Here is a 20,337-nt window from a genome sequence, read left to right as displayed (position 1 = left end):
ACATTGTGTGACATCACAAAATGACACCGTGTGACATCCCATTATGTCATAGTGACCTCTATTGCAGAGGCGGTTTGTCATCTCCACAACTGCCCAATCATCGTCGACTCGATTACATCTTTCTTGAATTTTACGTGGGATGACATCATTTAGCCTACGTGGCCAAAACCTTTTTTTGAGCAAGGACGTTTGCCCCTTGAGCAGCTGATTATGCGGCAATATTTGAGTTTAGAAATTTGGTCAGTTGTGATTTATCTTGCTGTCGCCTGACTCTTCTGAGATGTGGAAAATATTCGTGTTACCAATTCATGCCAAAACCATGCCAGAATCGACAACGTTTTGATAATTCATTTGCGGTCATCCTAAACAGCGTCCACCAGAGTGCCCACCAGGTTTAGAGTCAAGTATAAAGTCATCAAAACGAAATTTAGTAGCCATACAGGAATTAATTACACTTAAAACACATTTACTAAAATTTCATGACATTTGGGTGTAAGATAAAGGAGTTGTTGTCTAAAATCACAAGGCTCCTGTTGTATTGAGAAGCCCTATCATTTCCGCCGACTGGGTGGTGGACGCTGGTACAATTAGACATCAACTCGCTAATTTAGCACACAAATGTCATTAACCGCTTGAATCCCCAAACTTGAAAGTCCCGGGATCCCAGTGTGGTTACGTGGTTGCGAAATTGGGTGTGACTTTCACGATGTATAGCGCCCGCATACAACCGCCAAAGTCCGGTACCGAGGCGCCATCTACCCAGGCATGCTCTAACTGACCCTACTGTACATCAAACATGCTAAAACCAGCAATAAAATAGCTTCCCAGCTCAAGGGAATAAAAATATCACTGAGACCGACCTGTCGGTTGTTGGGAAAAAACGTTATTTCAAAATGACCGACTGTTCGGTCAACGGGATTCAAGAGGTCAAACATTCAGAAAATTTAAAAGATGTCCTGCTTATGACCATTAGATTTTATTTTGATGACTTGAAACTTGCTTTTCAACCCGGTGAAAGCTGGTGGAAACCGTCTAGGATGACCCTTTATTTGCAGTCAGTTTTGACTTTACTGGACCATACTGTGATACATACTGTTAACCCATAAAATTTTTCCCAGGTGTTTTAATTTGCCAGTCTGACCTCGTCAGAAAAAGTAGCAAGCGCAAAATTGCACTTTTTCAACACATTATGCATGATGGCTCCCATAGTTCCGCAAATGATATGCGTGTGGAGTCTTGAAGTAAGGAATGTTGAGCTGGTGACTTACATGTAGGAAGAGTTGGTGCAAACAGATTTCTTCTATTTCAAAGTTCAATCATGATGAAAGTGATGGTATGATCTAAAGGCAGAACGTGGTAATAATGCACACATTTAGCATGCTACGCCTTTAAGGCAATAAAACTTCCTTCGTTCAGCAGAAATGGATTAAATGTTCTACCTCATTATAATGTAATAATGTAGATAAAAGATAAGACTATAGATCCATGCACTTGATTGGGACCAACGTTTACGAAAACGTCGCGTCTCGTCACGTTACAGTAATATAAAATGCATGGTGACGTGACGACGGCCAACACTACGTCATGTAAACGTTGTTCCCAATCAAGTGCATGAATCTATAGTTGTATAGGAAGAATTCCAATGAAGGTTACTGAATTCCCGCTGTAAAAGTTTCCCCTTGTCCAAACATCTCAAAAAAGAAGCCGCTGTTGAGTTAGCATCCTTTAGTTGCAGGCGGATTTGTACTATATTGAACTGCTGCCATAACTGGAGCGCGGGCCTGAAAATATTTCTGATCTCCATACGGAGGTCTCTGTACGTGTTGTGTGGATCACGCGGATTAAGTCCTTGTCTTGTTTCCAGAATGTAAGCATCCAGCGTAGCGCAGTGGACAGCGTAGCGCAGTGGAAGAGAGTCGGCCTCATGATCAGGAGGTCGTGGGTTCGACTCCCGGCCGAGTCACTGCTTAGTTCCCCTACTGGTCGAGTTCAAGTGAGCGCCTTCTGGTTGCTCCTTGACACCCCTGATTGATTTCTGTGGAGACCGGGGTAATAATATGATATCCCAAAGTGCTTTGAGCCAGAACTATAGTGTCACGGAATTGCGCTATATAAAAGACTCATTATTATTATTATTATTATCCTTGGGGTATAAAAGGAATTAATACTGCACTGGTGAGTCTTTGTGCTGAAGTCTGGAACTGGAGGGTGGAGCTGAAATATAGGCCCGAATTAGTGGCAATTTGGTCGAAGTTTTGAGTCAGAATTTAAGTTACCCTGGAATTTTTCAATTTTTAGTACAGAAACCCAATAGTCCAGTATTAATTTCAATTCTATCACATCTAAGATTTGATGAGTTGTCCTCGCAGAACATACTGAGAACTCCTCAATTTCCATTCTGTTGAAATCCATTATACTGACGTGCAAGTCGATTGCAACGTCTATATAGCGAAATTGCTGCACTGAAAACAAGGCACTGTGTATTGTACATGAAAAGCAGTGATACATTGCAATCGAATGTTATAAAGAATCATAAGACTGGTCTGATAGGATTCATCAGTGTAGTGTATCTTTGCTTTCGTCTTCTATTTCCTCAGTATTCATTTTTGGGCATTGAAGATTCATGCGCTTGATTGGGAATAACGTTTACAAAGACGTCGCGTCACGTCACGTCACAGTCATATAAAACTATCAGAGCTGCAATGCATGGTGACGTGATGACGGCCAACACTAAGTAAACGTTGTTCCCAATCAATTGCATGAATCTATAGTTGAAACTGATTGGCTTCTAGATGGTGCCGGTTGTGATTTCTTCCTAAGACACTCACTTTACAATGTTTATTTCAGGTTAATTGCTGTTGACCCTCATCAATGTTTATACATTATCACTATTGCTATGGAAATTGACACGGTTTAACCAGCCTTGTTAAAATCAAGAACTAATATCATGATCAATAGAATCAAAAGCAAGCCATATTGACTGGCTTTACGCATATTTGTCATTGTATGTTTAACCAGTGTGTCCTCAAAGAGTTAAACTGCTCTTCTTGTAATTCTATGTGTAAATTCTTCAATACATAAGATATGATATAAAACATCAGAAATATCTGGTCTCATCTAGTTATTCTGTTCAGCCACCATTGCATTCGAGACGTTCACCGGAGTTCCTCAAAACAAGCTTTACTGGAGACAATGGGTGATATGAATAAAGACCAGCAATTGCTTTTACTGAAAACCCCATGTACATTTACACTAGGCCTTTCTGTACAAAACTGAAGTAAAATCATTTACTAGTCTTTATTCATATCACCCATTGTCACAACCATCAGTCTTGCCTGAATAATGTCAGCCAATCATAACTTGACTGTGTTCAAGACATTTTCTGAGGCATAAATGTGACCCGTTCCAGCAAAACCAGTCGCATGTGGCTCAGAGCTTGGCAGGTTGAGACAGACTGTTTGTTCATTTCACTATTGTCTGCCTTTTGTGGACATCAATGTCGTCTATTGTCTCCTGGTGTCATCTTGGCTCATCTTATGTGCGACATGCGCCTGGTTTTGCTAGAGCAGGTCACAAATGGCAATGGTTGTTAGATGTCGTCAGTGGGGGTTTTGATGAGGTTATCTTCTGATATCGTCAAGTCGCCTTTTCTTGGCGATCGTGCCAGGTCAACCTGGACTCCTGGGCAGCCCATCGTGTCATCCTAATTTGGTCTCCTTATGGTGAGGAACATGGCCGGTCCACTGTGTCCAGAGTTTAGGTCAACCAGGCTCTGCTGGAGTCAATGTCACAACTATCTGTGAGAATGAAGAAAGATAAGGTTCAACCTCAATTACATAATCTACCTCAATCCCATTTTTGGATTCGGATCATCATCATCATCATCATCATCATGCTCCTTTCAGTATGCTGACAAATTTATCCTTTTTATTCGTATATTTAAATAATTTATCCTACATTTGAATAAATTATTTAACCCCAGGTCAAGCACGAGGCCTATTGACCACAGGTGAGCACATTGGCACCTGGCCATTTCAATAACATGTGGGTTTGTTTATTTACCTTTTTGGGGAAATCAAAATAGATTGGCCACCTGTGATTGGCTAATCTGAAAATGACGTAAGAGCGCTTTAAATAGTTTCAAGTGTACCATCTCATTAGCACACGAATAAAAGTTATAAATCGGTCAAATCAACTCAAAAATGTCCATGCTTTGTTAAAGGTTTGGACTCTAATTACGATAATGAGTATAGAATTTTATTTTAGTGCGCTTAATTCCGAATCCACGCTCACCTGCAACATGTGGGCATCTTGAAACTGCCACTTCATTGATGTTCTTTGCATTGAGGAAGTACACATACACACAGTACACTTCATACAATCGTCGATCTCCGGCTTTGCAAAAATATTCTACAGCTATAATCTGACAGGGCCTACATGTAGTAGCTTCATGTAGAGGATATATGTGTGGACTAATGACTGTGACAAAACTCTAATTTTGTGTAATTTGTGAGCTGAATAGCCGTCCAGGATAGCTTGTTGTGCTCGGAGAAAAAGTTTTGAACAAATTTTCATTGTGCTTGGAGATGCAGTGCATAGTGCATGGCAGTGTGTGCAGCGCATTGGTGCTGATCTGACTGATGAATGTATCCCACATCCTTCATACTTGGCCTCGCACTGTTTTGTGTACTCTAAACATGACTTGGAAGTACTTCTCTGTTACTGAGTAGTGTGTAGGCCTAAGGATATTGCATTTTGTCTCTTACTCCTAGTCTTCTCTTAGTCTTACTCTTGGTAGGCCAAGTAGTAGTTAGTCATTGTCGGACTTGGTGAAATTGGAGGCGGATCGAAGACACGAAGACTTCCTCAATATCTTGGATATCTCTCATCCCAATCATATTGTGTGTGTGCTTCAACGAAAAGTATCTCTGGCCTACGAGCCTGTATACTAAGTGTAACTGTGATCAAGAAGAAACAAAATTTAAATATTCGTCATGCATCGTTCTGGGAGTGATACTTTTGCGAACCGTACGGACATGAACGGGATGATGGTGGAGCGGTTAAATCGGTGTATACGAGATGAGCCAATCACTAGCCTCTACACAATTGAGCAAGAAATTGGACGGTAGGTTCAAAACTGTCCATTTATCTTTATTTTCAGTGTCACAACAATCTAGACGAATTTGAAGAAGTTTGTTTTGGCACTGACCAATACACGGCCTGGTCATCCGAGGATCGTGGTTACATGGGGAGTTATCATTGCAAAAGTAGGCCAAACGCAAGCTGGAGTCGATCAAGCTAGCACACATCTCTCATGTCTCTAGCACATACAAGCCATGACTTAAAACTCCAGTACACATAAGGTTACACATACTTGTTTTATGGACTGGCGGCCGGCCGTGGCGATGGAATACAATTTTTAGTTACAGGTGATTCACTGATTAGGTTAGTTTGGAATATGAGTTTGGCTAAGTTCATGGTGATGAATAGGTGGCGCCAGCATCTAACCGAGCATATATTTGCCTTCATGGTCATAGACGGCGATACAAGTGCAAGTCACTGGCAGTTAAAGGAGCTTGTGACATTAGGGTAGTTTGGAATATCAGTTCTGGCTGGTTCATGGGGATTGATAGGTGGCGCCGGCATCTAAGTGTCCATGTATTGCTGCTATGGTCATAAATAGAGGGGCTACAGTGCAAATCACTGGGAATATTATATTGTGACATGGAGATGGCTAGGTGCCACAGCGCAACGAATGGTTCAAGGTATATTAATACATATTGAGGTAAACAGGAGGCTGAGACCCGCACCACACCGGCAAAGAGTAAATCTCAAAATCGAACCCATGACCGAAGCACTACACCATCCCATTGAAGAGTAACTATCAAGAATTGTACCTATGACCAATGCACCACAACATCACATTGAGGAGTAAATATCCAGATTCAAACTCATTGCTTAGGCGAGACTTTTTTTATTAGTTGGTGCTCGGATTTTTGGAGGAATATATTTTTGAGGAGGACGAAAAACAAAAACAAAAAAAAATGTTTTTTTCCAAAGATTTCATGGTCTCGAAAAAATGATAGGATTTCTCAAAGTTGGAGGGAAGGATAAAAATAAAAAAATTTCCTAAAAAAAGTAGTGCATTTTCACATATTGAACAGTCAGCAGCCATGGCAGCCAGACTCATAACAATAGACTGCTTCTCTTCATAATATCTACTGTGGATGCATTAGGAAAGGACAAGAACCAGTCTAGGTCTGGCAGAGCTGGTCTGGCATTCGCACTTTCGATTCGAATGATCAATCCGACGAAGCTAATTTTAATTCAATCATGTCGAATTTTGATTTTGAAAAAAATATTTTTGATCTTTTAAGTTACCGTCGGGCGTCGGAGCTCAAAATAAATAAAAAATTTTTTTTTTTTGTAAAATCGGTAATGTTCGAATCGGCGGATCCGAGACTGGCTAGATATAAAAATTTTATTTTTTTTCTTATTTCGGACATCGGGAGGTCGGCGGATCCGAGCACCAACAAATAAAAAAAGTCTCGCCTTACGTACTTGAGGAGTTGATCCCAAGAATCGAACCCATGACCAAGCATTACACCATCCACAATATGGAGATCTACGGCTATTCGATGGCCGTATTCGCCCCAAGTTATTTTAGGACAGACAAAATAGCCGGGTTAAAAATAATGGTCGCTCCCCCATTGCGCTCGTTGCTTTCTTTGCGCAAAGTCCAGTAAGCCAACCAGCCATGCGTTTCACCTTGATATTGAACAAAGGATCGCCGTGTCTCTAGGCATCGTCCGAAGTTGGCTTAGGTCTTCCGACGTGTGAGCATTTGATTTTTTTGGCACTGATTCGGCTTCTACGAAGACGTCGATAACAAACAGGATGGTGACAAACACACCTGCTTGACACTTGACACGTTTCATTCAACCCCTGTCAAAAAATATTAGACCATCCTGCCTTTGTTTTCATGAATGTCAGAACGGATGGTTTTGCTTGCGGCTTCTTCTTAAAATACTTGAATAAAGGGATACGTCGTTTATTCAAAAAAAATTAAAATCTGTCTTTGAATTTGAAAATTGAATAGATTTCATCAATCGATGCTGTTAGGGCACATGCACATCCTCACTTGACTGACAAACACCCCCCCCCCCCCCCCCCCTCCCCACCCCCGGCCCCCCACTGATAACACGTCATGCAGACAGATGTGAATACCAAGTTTTTATCAATTGATGCATTATTAATACTAGCATTGTACCCATGGCGGAGGCAGGTTAAAATGGGCCGAAAGATTGAATTGCAATGAAAATCAAACGCAAAAGAGGGGGCCATATCGAAGAGACAAATTAATAAAGCGAACTCGAACCGCCAAGCCAGTTCGTATGACCTCGTTTTCATTTCCCGCGTATCGGGTGATCATAACGAGGCATGAATGAATCATGGCGCCTAGCTGTCAATCATTCAGTGACGTCACTACTATGGAATTTACTACGAAAATTCATGAATTAAAGATCGCATGAGCCATGACTCACGTGATTCTCACATGATTCTCAATAATAACAAATTGAACTGCGCATGCTCGGGCACTGGGGGCGGAGCTACAAATCTGAACTCGAATAGGAAGTTGGAAGTTTGACTTTCTCGGGCGGTGAAAGTCGAAAAGTTGAATAAATCGCTCGGCGGTTCCAGTTCGCTTTGAACCTCTCAATTTATTGTCCAGAGATCCGGACCCTGTGCTGTTGCTTGCATAAAAGTATCAATTGGTCCGATAGAGATTGAGTGATAAGGCAATATCATGCCTCGTTCCTTAAGAGTCAGCAATAGGCCCAGGCTTTTTATACAGAGTCTGAGAAGAAGGAGAACTAAGATCCTAGGCCTTCACATGTCATGTCGGCTACCCAATGGCTATTTGTATGGGCGGTTATTTCCGCATTAAATGATGTCCTAAAACGCGTCTTTATAACTGGCGACTCGTGTGTGTGTGTGTAGAGCAACCCGTGCGTACAGAGCAAAACGCGCGTATCTAACTCGCGACCCCTACAAAGAACATATCGCGAATGTATAACTACTGTCGCATAAACGTGCCGTCGGATAACTAGTGTCGGATAACTAGTGTCGGATAAGTGCTGTCGGATAACTGCTGTCGCATTCCTCGGCCTCCCGCATCGCGGCGCTCTTGTGTCTTGATGATTATTGTTTTTGCTCTAAGCGACATACGATTTACCAATTGGTAACTGTAATGTAGTAGGCGCACTTCAAATGGCCTTGCTTTTGCACTTAGCAGACCGTGTTAAGCGCGTTCTCGTTGAGGTGGAAATATGTATAGAACGACAGGTAAATTTAGAGGAATCTGTGATTTTCATGGTTGAATCTTTGGCTAGAGACTGTGCTGAAATATGCATTGGGGATGTCAATCTAGAGTCCATTCCAACTCTTCTGGTGCAGACATTAAATTTGCTGCGAGAGCATTTTGAGAACACTGTGAGCATTCCACGACCACGTCCAGCACCAGTCTTGCCAGATAATGCCAATGGCAATGGCAACCGCAGCCGGGGTAGGCCAAAACTACATCTTCCCGGAGTCAAAGAACAGATTGAATATCTCTTGGGTAAGTTTTCCATTTGATTGGATAACATTTCAATTTATTTTGCCCAACCGAGGCCTCCAACCAATAATCTTCACTCAATCCAGATTCCACACTGGATAAGGAGTCTCCTCATCCTTGGGAGAGGCAAAATAAATCGAGCTCTAAGTGGATCCCCAATGCTTATTTCAGCACAGTCTCTAGCCAAAGATTCAACCATGAAAATCACAGATTCCTCTAAATTTACCTGTCGTTCTATACATATTTCCACCTCAACGAGAACGCGCTTAACACGGTCTGCTAAGTGCAAAAGCAAGGCCATTTGAAGTGCGCCTACTACATTACAGTTACCAATTGGTAAATCGTATGTCGCTTAGAGCAAAAACAATAATCATCAAGACACAAGAGCGCCGCGATGCGGGAGGCTGAGGAACCTTATATGCGACAGCAGTTATCCGACACTAGTTATCCGACACTAGTTATCCGACGGCACGTTTATGCGACAGTAGTTATACATTCGCGTTATGTTCTTTGTAGGGGTCGCGAGTTAGATACGCGCGTTTTGCTCTGTACGCACGGGTTGCTCTACACACACACACGAGTCGCCAGTTATAAAGACGCGTTTTAGGACATCATTTAATGCGGAAATAACCGCCCATATATTTACTGCATGCATTCCTATTTTCCTAGATCACCAGTTAGTGCAAACAGTTCACTGTTCAGTCATGTTGATAGTGCAATACAACATGTGCAATTTTCACTCAAAAGCCCCAAATAAAAAGTTTTTAGAACCCAGTATTTTTGCATGACAAGGGGATGTTTGTACATACAGTGGAACCTCCCTTAGCGAACACCTCTTTATTAAGGACAACCTCTATTAAGTACACTAGTTTTGGTCCCAAATTGGTAGTTTCAATTCTATTGAATTTGACCTCTCTAATCAGGACACCTCTCTAATCAGGACACCTCTCTATTAAGGACAGCACTTGCCAGTCCCGAAGGTGTCCTTAATAGAGAGGTTCTACTGTAGTAGTAGTAAGTACATTATAAATGTCATGCAAAAATACATAAAAATGACATACAATCATGTTACATTGTTAGTGGATAAAACATGATCTTTTCTTGGACATATATTCTGGTAAAAACAGCTCAAATAGATAATTTCAATGCCATGAATATACATTATAAGTATATATATATCTCATCAAATTTGAAATTATTGCTGATCAAGCCTGGGAAGAACTTTTTTCTCATGATACATGCGAGCCATGTGGTATTGCATGAATAATAGATTGTGAAGGTGAAGCAGTATCGAGGGTGATTTTGTGTTATTGCTGTGTAACAGACTTTCTCTAATAGTATAATGGAGCCAGGTGATCTCAATTTTCCTGCATGTTTGCCTCAGAATCATGGAGTTGGTCGAAGAGATAGAAAAATGCAGCAATGCTTAAAAAGCTGTACCTTGAATAGCATTGCTGCGTTTTTAAGCATTGCTGCATTTTTCTATCTTGGCATTTCATGCTCAACTGTTACCACAGACTTCTTGACATTCACCACACCCAACATATAGGTCGGAAAGCTGGTTGTTCAATTGTAGGCCACGGCGGCCTGTGTGGCTAAGACAGCATGTAAGGTGGTTTAGCCATCACGACAGAAGCAAGGGAACCCTTGCGACCATCATTCTGCAGGGCACAGTAATAATTTATAGCGCTTCTCCCTCATTACGATAATACGATGTAAAGCGCTACTCCCCCGAAGCCTTTCTAAATAGCCACGTTTTCAACTCCCTTTTGAAGGATACAAAAGAGTCAAGTGAGTGAAAGTCCGGTGGCAGCTGGTTCCACAAGGGGGCTGCACCAACAGCAAAAAAACCTGTCACCATAAGAGGTTCTGGTCCTGCTGATGTGCAGCTTCCTAGGACGTCTTGTGGCACGAGTTTGTCTTTGACTGCAAAGATTCCGTACTAGCACGGAAAGGTATGCTGAGTGCACTTCCTTGTACAATCTTGTGAGTTGTTGCAAGTATCTTGAAATCAATTCGCTGCTGAATTGGAAGCCAGTGCAAAGAGCAGTACTAGACTTTGTATGGCAGTTGGCATGCCAAAGCAGAATTTTTTAAGGAAAATAATTTTCGATGCAAGAAGCCATTTTTCTTATAGAAATTCACAAAACATTGTTAAGGACCCTTTTCACACCAGAATGAATTGGAAATTCACTTCACAGAATAAAAAAATCTGTATTTTACCCCAAAAAATCGTTCTGAAACTCTTTTATATCCAAGAATGCAAAACGCGCCAGGACACCATTCGCTCCAGAATTGTTTTTGCGGGCAGGACAAAAACTTCTGCAGAAATCATGCAACTCTTGCCAGTGATCATGTGACCACAAAAATGATGACATCACATCTCCTTTAACCAATCATAGATTAGACTTGAGTTTGCATGGTCATGTGCGTTCTACAGGAATCAAGTGTGTCCTGGTCGTAAAAATTCTGGACGAAAACGAATTCGTGGCGTGTTTTGTGTACTGACATTTATAAAATATTTGAAACTTGAAAATAAATTACTCTGAACTGAAGGACAAAAAAATATACGATAAGGAATTGGTAACCTGTCTTTTACCGTTTTTGTCCTGAGAGAAATTTGTGTATATTTTCGCGATTTGTAGCGTGATTCTGGTGTAAGATTCAGTCCTGGGTTATTCAAAACCACGTTGGCTTTTAAACGGAGTCGCTAAGTGTTTACGTGAAAATTTTAATGCGATTAAGTGAAAGAGATAACGTCTTAAAATGATACTTTAAAAAACGTAACAATTACGGATAACATGAATTGTGTGCTTTTGAACAACCGACCCAGTGGGCAGTGATGTAAAAAATCTGTCCTAAAAGAATTCCGCTTTGGCATGCCATACTCCATAGCTTTGACTCGGGAGTCGAAGAGACTGTGGGTGATCCACCGAGAGGTTGTGGCTGATTCCACAGGGTGGACAATCAGTAGGACTCGGTACACAATTAAATCTGATAGGGTCTGTGTACATTTTGTGTTCATACATTTTCGTGATTTAAAAAAAATTCAATGCTGCGATTTTCATCAAACTTTGTAGAAGTGTAGTCCTATATCTTGTCAATGTCATAAGTGAATTTTAGAAAGTTCCAATGATTCTTAATTGTTTTATTAGCGTTTTTTTGAGACATGCCAGTCAGAAGATAACACGATGCGGGTTTGTGTTTGCCTGTGAGAGAATATCTTACTGACCCCGTAAAATCTAGAAAAGGAGTTCCATTTTCAAAAGCGACCTGAATTGTGGTAGTTGATATCATTAAAAATCAAAAAAGCCTAAAATGATGTTTGCAAACCAAATAACCAACATTCCACTTTCCAGGCAGTATTTAGGCATGACAGGGCTTTTTTTAAATTTCATCACATTTATCCCATGGTACCACTGAACAGTTGATAATAGTGATCTCAGCCCAGTAGGGTGCATCTGCGTATCTTGTTGGCAACAATGTTGCTTCTAGAACTTCATTTATGATTCATCTAATTCAGTAATATTTCTGATTTTTTTCTTTCCAGCGGTAAATTCGCTGTAGTTAGACGAATCCGTGACAAAAATACAGGGAAGGTGTACGCAGCAAAGTTTATCCGTAAACGCAGAAAAGGGAAGGACTGTAGAAACGATGTTCTGCACGAGCTCGTCATGCATGAAATAGCACTGAGCCATCCGAGATTGATCCACATGACAGACATTCACGAGACAGTCCATGAGATAGTCGTCATCATGGAATAGTAAGTTTTAAAAGATTTTGTTTTCACTTTTGATTTGGCCACCAGGGGGCCAAAAGTGGAAACTTAAAAAGTGTGTGATATCTCTCTCATAAATGAGTCATTTATGATAAGATCTTTATGGTAGGTTCGCCTAGCAAGGATACATCACATATCGTACAGGTTTTTGATTTGAAGTAATTATCAGGGTGACAGAGGTCAAATGGCGTAAATTGGCCATTTGAGGGTAACTATGGCACATTTCCTAACTGCTAAAGCTATGAACTTGAAATTTGGTATACACGACTCCCTACATCATGTACAACCTCTGACACCGAATTTCGGTTTGATCTTAATATTCTCCACTTGGCCACCTGGGGGCCAAAAGTGAAAAAAAGGTAAAAAGTGCAATAATCTCGCTTATTAATATTAGTGACTTTGTTTTTGATGATATTTTTGAGGTAGGTACTCAGAGCAAGGATACATCACATATCCTACGGGTTTTGGATTTGACCTACTTTTCAAGGTCACAGAGGTCAGTTTGCCATAAATTGGCCATTTGAGGGTAACTACGGCAAGTTTCTTAACCACTTAATATGACTTAAGCTATGAATGTGAAACTTGATACACATGATATCCTATGTCAGATAACCTTTGAGGCTGAAATTCGGTTTGATCTGATTCTCGACTCGGCCACCAGGGGGCCAAACTAAAAAGTTAGAAAATGCAATACATTGCTTATTAGTGACTTGCTTTCGATGATATTTTTATCATATAGGTACCCCAAGCAATTATACATCACATCATACTGACTTTGATTTTGACTTTACCATGTAGCATGTTTCTTTAACCCGGATGAATTCCTAACCACCAAATGTCTATACGGTGAGCACAATGGCCCCTGGCCTATTCATTCTTCACTGTGACAAAACTATCAAACCTAAAACTTTGAAATGTTAACCCCTGGTAGTCAATGTCTATGAAGGTTATCTTTCAATATAACGTTTTATCGACGTGAATTTTTGTGACATTTTTATTGCGCCTACCGAAAGAGTGTTTTACTTCTGACCATGCAAGCTGCATGTATACAATCACACTTCAACTGTGCAAAAAGTGCGACAGGCCCATTCGAAATTCCTGACTTACAATACATGTTCATGAATAAAATGAATTAACACTCTTGTCCTAAAAAATTTGGCAATTATGTCAAATTACATGCCCAATTAATGTGTTGGTCTGGTTAGCAAAGTTGAAGTAGCGGGTTTGTCTTCATGACTTGATGAATGCTTTAGCGTCAGTTTGTGTTTTGAATGTGCAGGTTATTCCGATAAGGGAAATTTTTTTAGTTACGATCAAGCAAAACAACATGAACCTCAGATGGCTTTAGAGTGGTCCGAGGAGAGTTTTTCCTTGGAGTTTTTTTATGAAGAGTCCAGATTGAGAATGCCTATGGCTATGAACTGTACAATATTCGAATATAAAAAGTGGGAAATTGTATGGTAAAAAGTGGGAAATTGTATGGTGATGGGCAGTCGTGGCTTGGAAGTTGGAGTATGACTTCACGAAAGGCCCGCTTGGCATTATCATCCAATTTTAAAACTTTGACAGACAGAATTGTGGGTTTTCTTAATCTGGACATTTTCACAAATTTTAAATAATCACTCTCGGTCACTTTGAGTTCAAGTTGTTTTTAATCTCAAAGTATAGTTCCTTTACCTCTCAAGTTTAGCAGTGCCACAGTGGTGAACTTCACGTCCTAGCTCCAGGTGTTAAAAAGCACATCCTTGGCTTGAGGAAAGCTTCTGAAAAAGTTTATGCATAGTGACGTCAGTGTCTGTAAATAGTCTAAGAAAGGCTTAGAATTGTTGGCTCTGAGGTGTCTTCATGCACACAGGCAGATGCATTAGCAGTAAAAGCACCATTCAATCAAATAAATGCAAATGAACGCTACCTGCCACGATGCTGAAAGCTAGGATCAACGCAATATTTCTTTCTTCTTCGGTAATAACATTCCCTGATGAACTTCCAAGGTAGAAAATGGGCTACATTCGCCTCTAGGCTGACTCATCAATGTTTGTGGTAAAGTTACGTAGATAGGAGCATGAGTTCATTTCCCAGTACGATATATTTTTTAAAATGCCTCTTCCACTTCCAGTTCACACATTTCTTCAAAAGTTTTTTTTTTAAAATAAAATTTGAAATCTGAAATTTCCAATCTAATGAATATCACCTTGTCTGATAAATAATGAAGAATACAGTAGAACCTCTCTATTAAGGACACCCTTGGAACTGACAAGTGCTGTCCTTAATAGAGAGGTGTCCTGATTGAATGGAAACAACCAATTTTGGACCAAAACTATTGTCCTTTTACCAAGAGGTGTTTCTTGATAGAGAGGTGTCCGCTAAGGGAGGTTCCACTGTACTAGGTTCTAGGAATTTGCATTAGGCCTACTTTGTCTCAAGTATCAGGATTCTATTGTATATTAGACTAACAAGTTAGTGGGAAGTCTTCAAGTGTGGTCACTTTCCTGGTTCATCTTGGTTGTGTGATCATTGTGTGTACAGCGATGCCGTTTATGAGTGAGTAATAGCCAATCAACTTCAGTTTGAAATAGATAGCATACACTACAAATTCATGCTGTAGTCTCCGTGAAGGTATGGATGTGCATTGTCTGGAAGCTGCAGAGGAATGTCAATACATTGAGGGTCAAGATGCATTATACAGGAATCTTGATGAGTTTAGGCCATTTTCCAGATACGCCAGTACCACCTAGGGTCGGACCAACAAACCGTCTTAAAAAATAGATCTTCACGGTAAAAGACGCCCGACAATGGCTCGAGAAGCATTGCCTAGCGTCTATTACCGTGAAGATGTAAAGATGGTTTGTTGGTCGGACCCTAGGTGGTACCGGTGCATCTGGAAAATGGCCTATTTTGAATCTCTTCCAATAGTATGACGTATGTACATTTGGCTGATCCATTTCTGCTAGTTGTTCCGTGGCTGTTTGCAATCAGAATGAGCACTTTTAAAATCATCGAACGATAAATTGACATGCACATATGCATGACATGCCTTGGATGGAATTGGAATAAAATTCATGAGATTGTAATTTTCTACGCACTTGCATGACATACCTTTGATGGAATTGGAATAAAATTCATGATATTGTAATTTTGAACGAACTACTTGAGTTTCCTCACAGCAAAGAAAGTATGTAAGATACATAATATGCAAATTTATCAGTGGGTATATAACACTGACAGACACAATGAAAAATGTGTATGATGTGGCTGGTGATTCGTCTCTCAAATGGAGAATTAAGTCTACTTTTACCAGCTGGGCGTTTTTCGTGGTCCACACAATCTACTCCAGACTCACCTATCTAAGACTGGTTATTAAGTTGAGGCATGACCCTCCACTGGTGCATTGAACAGACCACGGTCCCTTCACACTGATTAGCTGAAACTTGTCTGTCTTCAGGCCGTGGTGAGTTGATGGACATTGGTTGGCATTGGGAATGATCTGATCACTTGCGACCTCACCACTTCCACGTTACTTCTATCAGTGGTGATGATGTGGGCGATCAATTTCCCTGTCTATATTAGCCTAGTTCCATTGGCGAAGAATCTTCAATAAAAGAAATGCATTGAAAATAAAGAGAAATAAGTATGAGGCAGACATCTGAACTCTTACCATGAAATTGATGCAAAGTCAAATGGCATAACCATTTGACAAATTGGTGTCGCCCACCCTTTGTCCAGCCTGATTGATCAATGTTGAATCCCAGCGAACAACAATGTGCATAATATCTGTGGGGGCTTGGCTTGCATATCCAGGTCATAGATCCACGAGCCTCAAGTATGTTTTGTTGAGAACAAAAATGCATTTCTTCTCATCCAACCAAACTGCTTTCCTTCCTGCAGACATTTCTGCCAAAAAAATTGTTAAACTGTTAAATTGTAAGCAGCAGCTCAAGGCAGCTTGACGTCTTGGAGATTTTCCTCACCTGGTGGTCTGGTGGTTTTTTTGTCGAAACTGGTTTTCATCTGTGAATCCGATCCGAAGAGAAAAATTGTTGGGAATGATTATGTTCTCATGTTTGTGATGAATCATCTTATTTTTCTAAAAAACTATTCAAAATAGATTGCTAAACTCTGCGGGTTAGTGCAACTACTGACATGCTATATATATTGACAGCAGTTACCCCGTTCCGCACAGGAAGTAGGGATAGGATGGTACGTTGTGATTACAGGACGGTCGGGAAAAAAAGTTTGGTGGAATGGGAAAGCTGGCGGTGAATAAATAGAGATATTTTAGGTGTGGCGATGTTTCCATGATGGCCACAATCGCTCACAGGAAATTTTTCAGCCAAGTGTATGTACAGATGGTGTCTGTTTTTTAGGTTAGGAATATTATTATCACCTGTCGGGCCTCTCAATGCATAGTTTTCACAATGGTGTTGAGGGTGCCACATGTCCTCAAATTAATTAGCGAAAAAAATCCCCAAAAGAATCTAGAAGTTTCAAAACAAATGTCTTTTTTCGTTTTTAGGGGTATTTGACCTGCTGAAAAATTTTTTGCATTTCAGAATGCTCAATTTTGCTCCCAAATCCCATAAATAAATGCCTGAAACCCTCCCACGCTTTCTGTTATCTGAAGATTTTGTCTCATGGCAAATTGCCTCATAGCAAGCCTCGTCTCTGCAGAATATTTCCAGTTCAAAACAGAAATGTAAATCATGTTCTGTTATTACCTGCTTAATTGGAGACAGCTCACCTTCGAAAAAACACTTGGCTCTTTATCAAGTCGACACCTTAAGATTTTGGTTATTGACTGAAATTATGTTGCAGAGTTTCGTACACAAAGTTGTTCATCATATACTCTAGATACTCCGATGTAAGACCAAGCCCCCATAGATATCATGCCCGTTGTCGTTCGATGCAATGCAACATTTTTCAATCGAGATAGCCAATAGGGGGCAAAACCAAGTTGTCTAACATTCTGATGATGATGACATCATGTCCTGCCCTTGGCGTTTCTTGTGTCGATTTCACAGCAAGGGTTCAGAATGACAGACAGATACGCCCTGGAGTCAATCAGGTATGAAGGGGCTTTGGCCTGTTCAATGTGCATTGTGTTGGGGCGGTCATGCGGAGAGATAATGAACCGGTGTTGATAGATCGGTGAGTCTAGCATATCGACATGTACAACATGGCTAAAAATATCCTTGAAGAAAGATGTTGTCGCAATAAAAAATGTTAAAATGTTAAAGTCGAACAGAAGAACGTTAAGACGTAAAAGAAATCTATAACACCAAAATTCCCAAACAACACTCGCAAATAAATCAGTCCATTATTATAATGGATATACCGTATTTTGCTGCGTATAAGGCGCAGCTTTTTGACCCAAGAAAGCCCTAAAATCGGGGGGTGCGCGTTATACAAAGGTGCGTGTTATCTATGGCCTAGCCCTAGGAAGCCACCGAATGATCACAAGATTTTTTTCCATCAACTCATTTCTTTTGACGGCTTTTTTGGCTCGCAACCAAGTCGGCGCATTTTATATTTTTGCACGAAAGAAAAATCGGGAATATCGATGCACTTTGCATAGTTCACCGATGCTAACTCGCCTGTTCTGTACGCCATACATATTAGTATCCTCATTATCATTTCAGTTACTTCTATAAATGTTTTTGAGGGTCCTTAGTGGCAATATTCTGAGCGTAGATGCGAGATAAATCCAAATCGATAAATCAGCTGATCGTGTGCCGCCATGATTTAACATCAAAGCGAGGCTTTTACGAAGGAAAGATAGGCAGGGGGCATCTCAGAAGTTATTATCATCATTCTGAAGATCTGATGCATTTTATTTTATTTTTTAGGTCGGCAAATACGTACCGGTATTTGTTTTGCTTTAGGAATTGGCACCCGTATTTCTATAATAAAATTATTATCATCTGAATATAAAATAACATAAGCCTACAAGCGTAGTTATTTGTTGTTCTGTGTATTGGAATAGTCAAGGCAGAGGGCCCGATTAGCCGATGATATCATTGAGCATGGGCTTGAATGGTAAGTATCGCAGGTCCGATATCCTTCCCAACCGATGGTTCAATTCACACTAAAAAGGTGAGAAAATCGTAAATTTTGGCAGATGAATTAAACCAATCAAAATGATTCACACATATCACAACTAGGGGAGATTGATTAGTACAACTCATTTTATTGAAGGGTCAGTTAATTGCCCTAATTAATCATATGCAAATCTGTGGCATCACAAAAATCTACATCAGGAGCCAATTAAGGGGTATAAATAGGGGTCAAAATTACTGTTGAGACATATCACAAGTACAAGCGAACAGGCCACGTCATAATAATCCAGAATCCACGAACAGTCAAGATGCCTCCAGTCAAGAGAAGAACGTCGTATGAAGCCAGATTCAAGCTTAAAGTTATCGAGTATGCAGAACAGCACGGGAACAGAGCCGCCGGTCGGGAGTTTGGTATCAATGAGTCTATGGTGCGAGGTTGGCGAAAGATGAAGGATGCCCTGAAGAAGACCAAGAAATCAAGGAAGACGTTCCGGGGTGACAAGGCACGCTGGCCAGCACTTGAAGATACAGTAATGGCATGGGTTACAGAGCAGAGGGCAGCTGGCAGAGGCGTCTCGACCGTTAGCATCCGATTGAAAGCAAGAACGATCGCAGACGACATGCTGATAGAGGAATTCCAAGGTGGTCCCTCCTGGTGCTTCAGGTTTATGCGACGCAAAGAACTCTCGATCCGAACCCGCACCACAGTTTGTCAGAAGTTACCAGCTGACTGGCAGGAAAAGGTCGACAGCTTCCAGTCATACACGAAAGACATCATCACTGAGCACAAGATCGATCTGGACCGGGTGACAAACATGGATGAGGTCCCACTGACATTCGACATCCCCATGCATCGCACCGTTGAGAAGACCGGTGTCAACATGGTTCCAATCAAGACGACAGGCCACGAGAAAACAAGCTTCACTGTCGTCCTTGCCTGCACTGCCTCCGGAAAGAAGTTGCCACCCATGCTTATCTTCAAACGTAAGACCATCCCGAAAGAGAAGTTTCCGGCCGGTGTCTCTATCAGAGCGAACGCGAAGGGATGGATGAACGAAGCCGTCATGAACGACTGGTTGGACTCCGTGCATGTGAAGCGACCGGGCGGATTTTTCCACACGTCCAAGTCTGTTCTTGTCCTTGATTCAATGACTGCCCACAAGACGCAGTCGGTTAAAGATCATCTCCAACGCCAGAACTCCTTGATTTCGGTAATTCCAGGAGGCCTTACGAAGCTGCTTCAACCTTTGGATATCGCCGTAAACAAAGCGTTTAAGGACAATCTGCGTACGATTTGGGAGACTTGGATGGTTGAGGGCGAACATACGTTCACTAAGACGGGCCGCCAACGCCGTGCCAGCTACGCTGAAGTTGCCAAATGGGTATTGGAGTCGTGGACCAAAGTGAAAACGTCTTCCATTACGAATGGATTTCGAAAATCTGCGATGCTTCCCGATGCTTTGCCCGATCAACCAGAGAACGACGACGATTCTGACGATGATGAAACCGCGAATACTCTTCCGAATGTATCACCCGAGATGGCCCAGCTATTCGCAAACCTCTTCAACGATGATACTGATGACGAGGATTTTGACGGATTTACGGCCAGCGATATCGAGGATTTATAAACTATTTGAATGAACATTTCTCCCTTTGGACTTTTCAGAACTAAGATTACTAAGTAATTACTTCATGAACAATTATGAACTATTTCTGACTGTGCATAAGATTTTCAACCCTAATCTATTGTGTACCGTAATCTACAGTGTATTCTATTGACAATTCTACACAATGACAATTTAAACGACTCATTGTTTGGTCTATTGTCCTTGATTGATGCAAAGTACCGTTTAATTACCTACCATAAACAAGGCATTGTTAAGGTGCTA

At 41.0% G+C, this 20,337-nt stretch overlaps 1 protein-coding gene across 1 annotated transcript in view; it reads left to right on the top strand.

The window, feature by feature from the left end:
• The first annotated feature begins 4,390 nt into the window (after positions 1-4,390).
• Positions 4,391-20,337, top strand: part of LOC135500332 (serine/threonine-protein kinase 17A-like) — a 35,654-nt gene continuing 19,707 nt past the window's right edge. The window contains exons 1-2 of the mRNA XM_064791736.1: positions 4,391-5,125; positions 12,168-12,380. Coding sequence (XP_064647806.1) covers positions 4,995-5,125; positions 12,168-12,380 — 344 coding nt within the window. The 5' untranslated portion in view covers positions 4,391-4,994. The remainder of the gene's footprint in view (positions 5,126-12,167; positions 12,381-20,337) is intronic.

The sequence above is a fragment of the Lineus longissimus genome, chromosome 16 (genome assembly GCF_910592395.1).
Source record: "Lineus longissimus chromosome 16, tnLinLong1.2, whole genome shotgun sequence".
In the NCBI taxonomy this organism is placed as follows: Eukaryota; Metazoa; Nemertea; class Pilidiophora; order Heteronemertea; family Lineidae; genus Lineus; species Lineus longissimus.
This window is presented reverse-complemented; position numbering and strand designations above follow the sequence as displayed.